Source organism: Phoca vitulina, unplaced genomic scaffold (assembly GCF_004348235.1).
Source record: "Phoca vitulina isolate PV1807 unplaced genomic scaffold, GSC_HSeal_1.0 scaffold112, whole genome shotgun sequence".
NCBI classification, from domain to species: Eukaryota; Metazoa; Chordata; class Mammalia; order Carnivora; family Phocidae; genus Phoca; species Phoca vitulina.
Genome location: NW_022589815.1, coordinates 1,096,057 through 1,108,682, shown reverse-complemented (window position 1 = coordinate 1,108,682; position 12,626 = coordinate 1,096,057). Strand labels below are relative to the sequence as shown.

The 12,626-nt window shown below is 43.0% G+C and overlaps 1 protein-coding gene across 1 annotated transcript; it reads left to right on the top strand.

Annotated features, from left to right (window-relative positions):
- Nucleotides 1–452: 452 nt before the first annotated feature.
- ASB12 (ankyrin repeat and SOCS box containing 12) lies at nt 453–1,833 on the top strand. The gene is made up of 2 exons (XM_032398220.1): nt 453–1,272; nt 1,700–1,833. The coding sequence occupies exons 1-2, from the start codon at nt 477–479 to the stop codon at nt 1,831–1,833; spliced, it is 930 nt and encodes a 309-aa protein (XP_032254111.1). The 5' UTR covers nt 453–476.
- The last annotated feature ends 10,793 nt before the right edge of the window (nt 1,834–12,626 follow it).

The following is a 12,626-nucleotide window of genomic DNA, read 5'->3' as shown; positions in this document are numbered from 1 at the left end:
GAGCCACCTCATTAGTCCACACATTCTGAACTAAGGAAGTTGCCTCTACCAAATTCCCAGTCATGATATAGGTGGAGTTTATACATTGAAGCACAGATAAATGCAAATGTAGTGTGAAAGTTCATAGCTAAAGTCTAGTTGTGATCCTTTGGAATCCCTGAGCAAGAGGAGGAGATTAGGGAAGGCTTCCCAGAAAGTAGGAGTTTGAAGGTCAAGCAGAACAGCATATGCAAAGTCACCAAGCTGTGAAATGGCCTGATGTTTTGGAAACCATCTCTGAGCCCTAAAATGAGATAGAGTAGGAAATGGAAGAATGGGGCCCATCAGTGAAGAGCCTGATGGTAAAGGGTGGGGGGCAAGGGCTGGCATCCAGGCTTTTTGATGTGGGCCCTCAATCTTCCCCCAATATTTGTCACCCACAGACCTGGCATATCCTCCTGCTCATAATTAGAATAGTTCTGCTCCAATCAATCAAGATGAACCTCATGGACATCACCAAGATTTTCTCCCTCCTGCAGCCTGACAAGGAGGAGGAGGACACCGACATGGGGGAGAAGCAGGCTCTCAATCAAGCAGTGTATGACAACGACTCCTATACCTTGGACCAGCTTTTGTGCCAGGAGCGTTATAAACGTTTCATCAACAGTAGAAGTGGCTGGGGTGTTCCTGGGACACCCTTGCGCTTGGCTGCTTCTTATGGCCACCTCAGGTGTTTGCAGGTCCTCCTGGCACATGGTGCTGATGTTGACAGTTTGGATGTCAAGGCACAGACGCCACTTTTCACTGCTGTCAGTCATGGCCATCTGGACTGTGTGCGTGTGCTTTTGGAAGCTGGTGCCTGTCCTGGTGGTAGCATCTACAACAACTGTTCTCCCGTACTCACAGCTGCCCGTGATGGTGCTGCTGCCATCCTTCAGGAACTCCTGGGCCATGGTGCAGAGGCCAATGTCAAAGCTAAACTACCAGTCTGGGCATCAAACATAGCTTCATGTTCTGGCCCCCTCTATTTGGCTGCAGTCTATGGGCACCTTGACTGTTTTCGCCTGCTTTTGCTCCATGGGGCAGATCCCAACTACAACTGTACTGACCAGCGCCTATTGGCTCGTGTCCCACGGCCCCGCACCCTCCTTGAAATCTGTCTCCACCATAATTGTGAACCAGAGTACATCCAGCTGTTAATTGATTTTGGTGCTAACATCTACCTTCCATCTCTCTCCCTGGACCTGAACTTGCAAGATGATAAAGGCACTGCATTGTTGCTACAGGCCCGAGGTGAGTTTCAAACAGCTTAGCTCTATGGACCTTCTGGCTTTGAGGTCCAAGGGCCACAAATCACCCCCCAAGCCAATCCTCCTAGAATGACTTGGAGAAACTACCATCTTCCTCCCTCTCCTAGGACCCCAGTGGAGAAAAGTTACAGATTCCTTATTAGGAAAGGGATCACTAAGATAAGGTGGGGGATAGCACTAGCAGAATTTCTGGTTCTGGCTCTGCCAATGACTGTTTTGTGGCCTTGAGCATGCCCTATCTAGGCCTCAGTGTGTTCCTATTGGCACCATGCATTGAGGACAGAGTGGGGGGCAGATTTCTTAGAAGGGAGAAAGCAATTAGGGCTGCAGGAGCCAGGGCAGGGTGGATGCAGGCTTGGATGGGAGAATTACACTGAGAATTGCTTCTTATGACCTGTTTCTCCTTGTAGCCACTCCACGGTCACTACTATCACAGGCCCGTTTAGTCATCCGCAGAGCTCTGCGCCAGGCCAGCCAACCACAAGCCATCGACCAGCTGGATATTCCCCCTGTGTTGATTAGCTACCTCAAACACCAACTGTAACCTTGCAGCCTTACCAGAAACCCACAATGCCTACAAAAACCACCTGGGGATCCAGGTAGCTGGAGGACACTACAGCTCCACCTATTCACCTGGAGCTGCTGTCCTGTATTATCCTCCACAACAAGATACTCATCAAAATAAATCCTGGTGGCTGCTCTCCTGTATTCTCCTCCACAATAAAATCCTCATCAAAATAAATCCTGGTGGCTGCTATGACTGCTATGTGTGTGTGGGGGAGGGAGATTCACTGGGGAAAGGGGTCTGGTTGGCCAAGGGTAAAGATGATAATTATCTGGCATTTGACAGGCATAGGAGTCCTGGCCACTGAAAGAGAAAAAAAAAAAGTAACCCAATGGCTTATACTTCCTTCAAGATTCTCAAGAAAATTTAGAGCTGTGTTGTCCTTAGAAACAAGGTCCTGAAGAATTCAAGTGGATGGAAGGGTAGCATCTGCTTACTAAGCCTTGTACCTCCATTCACTTCTCTGGCTGCTACAAGGAACCCTTTCTGGGGCTGTCACCAAACCCCCTATTCCTCCGAGTCAAGTAACTAAGAATCCTCCCATTCATTCACCTTTAATCATAGACTGCATTCCCACTAGTCCAGTTTATAGTCAAGATCTAACTGGGAAAACAAACTACCAAATATTTATAGCAGATAATTTAAAGCAGATAAGAAATATGTTACATAGTGGATAGGTTGAGAAGCCAAGCAGGACAGGAATGTAACCCAGAGATTAGTTACAGCAGGATGCCAACACCATCCCTCCTCTGAAGGGGTGAAGGAGGAGGTATGGTCCGAGTTCAGGGACAGAGGTCACCTGATGGAAAGCAGAATCATAGGCTTGTCCATGGGTGCTAGAACCATAGAAGAAATACACTGTTCAAATCAGAAGAAAGGAAGAAATACCCTCCCCTTTTCCTCATTGCTGCCCTTCAGTCTGTCTCCAATGTCACTCTCATTGGGGGAAACTAGAAGTCAACTAATATGATAGCCTGGGAAATACAGCCTAGAGGGGTCAGTACCCTTAATGCATAAGGCAGAACAAGGAAGGTGAAGAAGAGAGGGGCAGTGGGAAACAGTGGTATGATCTGAGCCATGAGCTGGGATCACACAGTAGAATTGGAAGTATATTGACATTGGGAGCCACAGAAGAGACACTGCAGAGACACCACAGAGGCACAAAAGATAGAGGCTAAATACCATGGTTTCTCCATTTTTTCTAATCTCTCACCCAGTGCCTCATTGAACCCAGCCAGATGATTGATGGAGGGGCCTGGGAAATGCATCCTACAATGGTCAGTCCCCCCATGATGTGGAGAAGAACAGGAGAAGGAGGCAGACATGCCCTGGACCAGCACAGATAACCACCAAAATTCAGATCTAGGCATCTACAGTACTCTTTCTCTTGCACAACTGTGGGTGGGGATGTGGACAAATAGTGCAAGAGACACAAGATGAAGGAGTGGAGGAGGAGAACCCAGATAATCTTTAGATGTTTAGAGCTCTTCCTAGGAGCTGCCTTGACAGTCCCTCTACATCATGATCTCCTATTATGAGGAAATGGAGGCAGGGAATAAGGTCTTAAGCTGACTTGCCTCTCCCCTCCTTACCTCCCCCACTCTCCCTAGTTCCTAGTGCCTGAGAGACTTTAGGAAGGAAGGTAAGAAAATTGAACATCTATCTCCACAATCCTGTTCCACTCAGCTTCCAGACTTTCATTCTTGTTTTGGGGAGTAATGCAACTGTTTATCTATAAGGAGCAAAAGAACTGAAGGACTTAGCTGTAAGCACAGACAGAGGGCTTCAGGGAAGACAGCCCTAGCTCTTTTCTACCTTTCTTTCAATCTGGGCTCCTGAGGAATGAACTGTCCAGGACCCCATGCTTGGCTCTGTCCCCCATCCCCTTAGGGCCCTTGGGGATTAGGAGTCAACTTCAGCAGCTCCATCTTCTACAGGCCCCTGGGAAAGTACATCCTTCCAAATGGGGCCTGGCCAGGGTGGCCTCTCCTGTGGTATCTGGAACATGGATTCTCTGGCTGACCCATGAAAGCATGTAGATACTCTGGGCATTTCAAAAGGAATTGCATTTGAGAAGGATGTAAAAGCATACCAAATTCTAGGCAGAAAAGAAGGGCTGGAACTCAGATGAGCAGACTGAGAACCTGACAAAGTCAAGTTCCCATATTGTCTCAGCTCTCCAGACTACCCCTAGCTGTTATTTTTCCAGTTGCCTGTGTTGCAGGTGAGCAGAGACAACTTCAAGGCCTGTGCCTTACCCTCCCCAGGCCTGACCATTCCCATTTGGACAACAGGCTAGGGGTTGGAATGGGTCATCTCAAATTCTGATGATAAATCTTCTGAGGTAACTTTCACTAGGAGGTATGAGGAGGAGGAGGCGGCAGAGATAATGTGTCTGTTCCTGGAGTGAAATCCCCCCTTGGCCTTTAGTTTCTTGTTGGAATTGGCCCCAGGTGATAACCTAGTCTCCTTACCACCACCACACTCCCACTTCCCCTGACAACAACCACCAGTTTCCAAGAAGCCATATCTTAACCCTTTCAGGAGATCTAGGCCACTTCCCTCCCTCCTTCCCTCCCTCTTTACCTCTTTACCTTCTTTCCTTCCTGACATTGTCATGAATCTGGGGCTGGCTCAGCTCTGCACTTGCAGTTTGTGTTCTCTCCTGCAATGTGAAAATTCTTTTGCTTTATTCAGAAAGGTGGACCTCAAAGACTAGATCCAAAGTAGAAAATGGCCCACTGGACTTCAGACACCAGAGAGGTCCCCTTCAGTTGCTAACAGGGAAAGTCTGATGGAAGAGGTTGTACTTGATCTTGGCCTTGAATGGTGGAAAGAGTTTTAATCAGTAGAGAGGAAAGAAAGGTATGAGTGGAGGGAACTCTGTGAGCAAAGATATAGAAATAGGAAAAAGCAGGCCAGTTGTTTGGCTAACCAGTTTAGTTTGGTTTGAGTTCAATGTATTTGAACAAGGGTTAGGATGGGAACTAGACTGGAGAGGGCCCTGAGTACTCTGGTATTTTGGACTTAAAGATTTCAATTCTTAGAACAGGGTATGCACAGTCATAGGAATGACTTGTTGCATGTATGGAGAACATGTTCCCTGATTTCCCAGGGAAAATCTGGCATCATTATATTTTTAAATTGAGATATAATTGACACATAACATTTTATTAGTTTCAGATGTACAACATTGCTTCAATATTTGTATATATTATGAAATGATCACCACAACGTCTAGTTAACATCCATAACCATACATAGTTACAAAATCTTTTCTTATGATGAGAACTTCTAAGATCTACTCTCTTAGCAACTTCCAAACATGCAATACAGTATTATTAACTATAGTCACTATGGTGTACATTATATTTCCCCATGAATTATTTATTTTATAAATGGAAGTTTGTACCTTTGGATCTCTTCACCCTTTTCAACGAACCCCCACCTCCCACTTCTGGAAACAACCAATCTTTCCTCTGTACCCTATAAGCTCATTAAAAAAATTAGTTTCTACATATAAGGGAGATCATATGATATTTGTCTTTTTGTGTCTGACTTATTTTACTTAACATAATGCCTTCAAGGTTGCTTCAAATAGCAATATTTCATTCTTCTTTATAGCTGAATTCAGCTATATGTGTTTGTGTGTGTGTGTGTATAATCACATTTTCTTTATTCATCCATCAATGGACACTTAGGTTTCTTCCATGTTTTGACTATTGTAAATAATACTGCAGTGGACATGGGGGTGCATATATCTTTTCAAGTTTGTGTTTTCTTTTTCTTTGGATGCTCAGAATTGCAATTTCTGGATCATATGTAGTTATATTTTTAGTTTTTTGTGGAAACTCCATACCATTTTCCATAGTGGCCACAGCATTTACTCACCAACAGTGCATAAGAGTTCCCTTTTCTCTACATCTTTACCAACACTTGTTATTTCTTGCCTTTTTTATAATAGCCATTCTAACAAGGTGTGAGGTGATATCTCATTTTTTTTTATTTAAATTCAATTAGTCAAGGTATAGTTTGGTTTTGATTTTCATTTCCCTGATGATTGATGTTGAGCACCTTTTCATGTACCTCTTGGCCATCTGTATGTTTTCTTTTTTTTAAATTTAATTTAATTTTTTCCCTGTGTGATTTTTTTTATTATGTTCAATTAGCTGTCATTAGTTTTTGACGTAGTATTCAATGATTCATTAGTTGCATATAACACCCAGTGCTCATCACATCACGTGTCCTCCTTAATGCCCATCACCAAGTTACCCCATCCCCCCACCCACCTCCCTTTCTGCAACTCTCAGTTTGTTTCCTGGAGTCGAGAGTCTCATATCGGAAGGGAAGGAAAACTGAAGGGGAAGAAATAAGAGAGGGAGACAAACCATATGAGACTCTGCCCATTTTTTAATGATTTTTTTGTGTGGGGTTTTTGTTGTTGTTGTTGTTGTTGTTGTTGTTTCCTATTGAGTTGTATGAGTCCTTTATATATTTTGGCTATTAACCCTTTATCAGTTATATGACTTACAGATATTTTCTCCCATCTACTAAGTTGACTTTTCATTTTGTTGATGGCTTCCTTTGCTGTGCAGAAGCTTTTTAGTTTGATGTAGTCCCACTTATTTATTTTTGTTTTTGTTGACTTTGCTTTTGGTGTCAAATCCAAAAGAGTCATTGCCAAGACTTATGTCAAGGAGCTTACTGCCCATGTTTTCTTCTAGGATTTTTACGGTTTTAGGTCTTATATTCAAGTCTTTAATCCATATTGTGCTAATTTTTGTGTATAGTGTAAGATAGTGGTCTAGTTTCACTCTTTTGTTAGTGGCTGTCCAGTTTTCCCAACACCATTTATTAAAGAAACTGTCCTTTCCCCATTTTATAACTTGGCTCTTTTGTCATAAATTAATTGACCATATATTCCTGGATTTGTTCTGGCAGCATTAATTTAGCCAGCCTCTTGTAAACGCAGAGCATTTGACTGCTTACACATTATTTGTGTACTCATCACTTCATTTACTTCTAGAATACTTCCTGAGCTACCTGGGGAGATCCTGGTCTTCCACAGTCAAGCAATCATTCAAGAAGAATGACCATTGGCTTCATCCTGGCACCTTCTAAGCTCTATCCATCAGTAGTCACAGAAGACATTAGCTTCCAGACACTAGTCTATTTGATAGCTCCTACTTTGCCAGTTTCCTCCTAGCACAGACTGCCTTCTCCCAATAGAAAAGCAGAGACTGGGCTGATGGCAGGGTCTGGTCCAGTGGCCAGTTCATCTGCAGTTCCTTTACCTCCTTGACACTTACAACACCATATAACCTCCATTTTACCCCTACTCCCCTGGCCTCACCTGGAAATGCAGGTCCTCCTTTCCAGTCAGAACTGTCTGCTTTTCCAGAAGTCACATTCCTGGAACCCTATGGTTTGACCCCACAAACTCTCCCATTCTTTCACTCAATAAAGATTTATTGAGACCTCATATGCGCCAGGCTCTGAGTTTCAGGTACCACATGATTTCCTACTTTCTCTCCACTTGCCCCTCTCCCTTGTCTTCATGTCCTTCCCTGTCCATCTTTGATTCTGTGTTCATTCAATCACTTCAATCTCTCACCCAGTACCATACTAACTTTGGATCAAGCCATCGTGCTGTTCTAAGCCTGGGCTGGTGAACACCATAGAAGAAATAAAAGTTAAGTAATCATCATAGAAATCCAAAGAGTTAATATACATTGAACACTTACTATGTGCCAAGCAGTGTGCTCAGTAATTGCTAAGCATGGATTAACTTATTTAATTCAATGACCTTATTTTACTCATGTCCACTTTGTAGATGAAGAAACTGAAGCATAGTAAAGTAACTTGCTCAAGGTTACAGCAGGATCTCATGAAACTGAGTGAGATCACAGTACATTCCTGGATGACAAGCCAGCTAGGCCTTTATCAACTTGCCCATTCTCTGTTGTCACTATTTCAAACCTTGTCCAATATTAACAAGCTTCCTTGAACCTACTGCTTTTCCTCTCACTTTGAGGACTATATCTCCCACTTCTCAGAGCACCTAGAGGCATGACATCTTCAACTTGTCATTACAATAGACTCTACTGCATCCACCCATCCTTCCCTCTTATCTTGGTCCCTCCTCCCCATCAAGGCCAACTCATCTCTAGGGGCTCTGGATCCCATCCCCCACCTCTATCCAGGGCCTCCTACCCATCAATTATCCTGTCTTCTGTATCTCCAACTTGATTGGTTTTCCCCCTAATCATATAAGTAAACTCACATCCTTCCATCTTGTAAAAACAAATCTGGACTCCAGTGTCCCCTTTAGCCACCATCTCAATAGAAGCCAAACTTCTGGAACAAGAAGGCTATATACATTCTCCCTTTCCTTGCAGACCGTTCTCTTGACACTCCACTATAGTCTGGTGTACACCCTCAACCCTGCTCCACAATGGCCTTGCCCACATCATCAGTGACTTCCCAGATAAACATACAAGGTCATCTTTTCTACCTTTATCTTGCTGGACTTCTGTGCAGCATCTGACACATGCACTCTTAGTAATACCATTTTCCATAAAATCCCCATGTCTTCCTTGGCTTCTGAGAGACCCAGTTCTCCTGGCTCTGGTCTCATCTTGTCAATTCCTTCCTCTCAGGGCTTTGTGAGCTCCTGTTCCTTACTCCTCTCTTTCTCTTACACCCTTCATCTAAGGTGCCATCACCAAGTCTGGCCAGTTCTATCTTCCAAATGCATCCAAAGTTTAACTACTTATCATTTCACTGCCTCCACCCTGGTCTGGGCCACCATTGCTTCTCACCTACATCACTGTAGGAGCTTCTTCACCTCACTGCTTCCTTCCTTGCTATTACAGCTCCCTGGACATTTCACTAAGACCATGCCACTCCTCAGCTCAAAATCCTGCAAAGTCTAAAGTCTTTAAAATGACTCATAAATCCATAGCCATCTGTTTCCCATGTCCTTTCTGACCCCCCCTCCTACCAATTTCCCCCCACACTTACTTACTCTGCTGTAGCTGCACTGGTTGCCTTGTTCCTCTAACATTACAGTATGTTCCCACTTCAGGGTCTTTTTAGTTGCTGTTCCTTTTGCCTGGAATTCTCTTTCTCTAGATATTCTCATAGTTTGCTCCCTCAGTTTCCTCAGATCTTTACTTGAATGTCACCTTTTTGGTAAGGCCTATCCCAACTGCCTTTTTTAAAATAGCATCTTCCCACCAATGCTTCCTGTACTCCTTTCTTGCTCTATTTTTCTCCATAAAATTTATTGCTATCTGATATACTACATATTTTACTTAAATATTTTGTTCATTGTCAGCCTTCATAGAGATTTCATTATCATGATGGGAAACAGACAATTAAAAATTGACAATAAATTTCATTCCTTTTATTCTTTTTTATAGTTAATTTTGTATTAAAGTATAATTAGCATGCAGCATTATATTAGTTTCAAGTATACAATATAATGATTCAACAATTCTATATATTACTCAGTGCTCATCACAATAAGTGTACTCTTAAAACATGGATGGACCTACAGAGTATTATGCTAAGAAAAATAAGTCAGACAAAGACAAATACCATATGATTTCACTTATATATAAAATCTAAAAAAAACCCACATGAATAAACAAAATAAAACAGAAACAGACTCATAAATATAGAGAAAAAACTGGTAGTTGCCAGAGGGTGGAGGGTTAGGGGATGAGTGAAATAGGTGAAGGGAATTTAGAGGTACAAACTTCCATTTATAAAATAAATAAGTCATGGGGATGACTTACAGCATAAGGAATATAGTCAATAATATTGTAATAACTTTGGTGACAGACAGTAACTAGATTTATCATCATGATCATTTATTGTGATGATCATGTATATAAATTCAAAATACTATGTTGTGCACCTGAAATTAATATAACACTGTATGTCAACTATATTTCAATTAGAAAAAAGAAAAAAAATGAATTTCTTATTAATAAACTGTCTGCTTCAGAGCTTTGGGAAAAATAAAAAAATAAAAACTGACAAAAATAAATAACAATAAAAACTCATATGCCAGGAGGTGATATATGTTATGGGTAAGAAAAAAAGGCCAATTAAGGGATTGGAGAATGAAGGGGGTAGAAATGGAGATTGCTATTTTATATCTTAAGTGTCCAGGGAAAGTCTTATTAATAAGGTGTCATTTGAGCAGCCATCTGAAGGAAATGAGACACAAACCAGGTCAGTATTCAGAGGACAAACACTGTAGGCAGAGGGAACAGCAAGTACAAAGCCCTGGAGGTGGGATTTCAGACAAGTCAAACTTAGACTGTCCTAAACAGAATCATTACATTTTCTGACTGACTTATTTCACTTAGCATAATACACTCTAGTCCCATCCATGTTGTTGCATTTTCCTTAATCCCATTCCTATATTTCTCAGTTCAGTGGATGGCAACACCAACCAGTGCCTTGCCTAAGTCAGAAACTGCGGGGCATTGGTCTGATGGGTTATGTGCCTCCTGCACTACACTGGCTGCCCTAAGGCCAGAATCTGTGTCTAGTTCACCGTTATGGATGTGGCACCAAATACAGAGCCTGACACAGCAGTGTTCAGAGAGTGGAAACATCACTCTGGTGGATGCTGGCAACTAAGCTTAATATTAGACCTGAAGATGCCTCATTTGACTATGTTAAACAAATATATGGTGAGCATTAAGTTTGTGCTAAATTCTCTGTTGGGTGCTAAGGATACAAAGATGGCCAGAGATCCTCTGCCCTGGGAAACTTGGTCTGGCTCTGTACAATCAAAAGAAACTTGTGGGGGCGCTTACATGGCTCAGTCAGGCGTCTGCTTTTGGCTCAGGTCATGATCTTGGGGTCCTGGGATTGGGCCCTGTGTTGGGCTCCCTGCTCAGCAGGGAGTCTGCTTCTCCCTCTCCCTCTGCCCCTCCCTCCCCTGCTCACAAGCTCACTCTCTCTCTCAAATAAATAAAATTTTTAAAAAAGAAACTTGTGTATAAGAAATCATAGACTCGGGGTGCCTGGGTGGCTCAGTCGTTAAGTGTTTGCCTTCGGCTCAGGTCATGATTCCAGGGTCCTGGGATCGAGCCCCACTTCAGGCTCCCTGCTCAGCGGGAAGCCTGCCTCTCCCTCTCCCACTCCCCCTGCTTGTGTTCCCTCTCTCGCTGTCTCTCTCTGTCAAATAAATAAATAAAATCTTAAAAAAAAAAAGAAATCATAGACTCATGTGTGTTTATATCAAAAAGTGGTTTCAAAGTCATATAAGTTCTATAACTCTGATCTGTACATTGGATCAGGAGACTAACAATAATAATAACAGCAACAGTAGCTAACATTTATTGAAGGCTTTGGATGTATCAGGTTCTGTGCTAAATACTTAAATTAAATACTTAATTCTTACCCCAGTTCTGTGACATGGGTACTATTATTATTCCCATTTTGCAGAAGAGAAAACTGAGATGCAGAGAGGTAGAATAACTTGCTCAGGTCACACCACTCCTAAGTGATGGGGCCAGCATCCCAGCTCAGGCAGTCTAGTAGCAAAGTCACTACACTATTCTGCTTGCTTCACTGAGAAGGACAAACTTAGCTAGCTGAGCCTCAGTCTTTTAGCCAGACAGTCATGGTCTTATACACTTTGGCCCCAGACCTATCTTTTTTAGCCCTAATTTTCAGTTCTTTCTCTCCCCCTATATCAATATGCACCAGCCCCAGGTGTCCAGAATCCTAGCTCTTGCCCAACCTACTACACCCTCTCACAGTGATGGGCTTTGGACTGGGCAGAAATCCTTTCCTCACTTTTCTGACTTGATATAATCATCAAGGTCATCCCTCCATAGAACTTTTCTCTGATGCCCCTCCCCACCCTGGGGGGAAGGAAGCTCTTCATTTACAATGCTCCAGATCACTTTTGCCAGACTTCTAGTCTAGCTTTCAGCTCCTCTCAGAACTCCATCCACTGAGTGCCCATTCTCCCAGAGTATTACCACTGTACCCCCTCTTCCCAATGCCTATCACCAGGCCTGGCATAGAGGGGGTAGCCATGGAACATTTAGTAAAGAAAGAAAGAAGCACTGTATTCATGTGGACCAGTCTGTCTACCTGAGTTTATGGAATTGCCTCCATATAGCCTGCACATCTGTTCTCATAAGCTTTTCACTGCAGCCACATGACACCAAGCAGCAGAGGTATTATCTCCATTATGTAGGTGAAGAAACTTAAGACAGGAAAATATTCTTGCTCTCCCATGACTAGCCCCTATAGTGATCAAACAAGTTGACCATGTGTCAGTCAGCATTTGGAAGTGGGGCCTGGAGGACTCCCTCTTTGAGAAGGCATTTTGAGGTACAAGTTTATGACCACACTTATTCTTCCTATACATTGTCCCTGAAGAAGAGTGGACCATACAAATCAGGATCTGTGCCACCCCACCACCACCCTTTCCTCCTTAATGCACATGTGCATAATCTCATCCTGAGACTTAGAAATATCAGGACCAAGAAGAAGGGCACACAGCTGGGAGACATCTTTAGCATGTCAAAGACTACTTTTGTTTTTCTAAAACCCTATATCTTTTGGACCCAGGCCAATGTTCAATATCTGTCCATCCCAAGGCTAACTGGTATGATGGAATGTTTGGCAGCTGGGAAGAGGACATGGAGGACTAGCTCCTGTGACAGGAGTAGCACAGCAGTACCTCCTTGCCTCACGATTATTTCAAGCCCACCACTTGACTGCTTTGCACA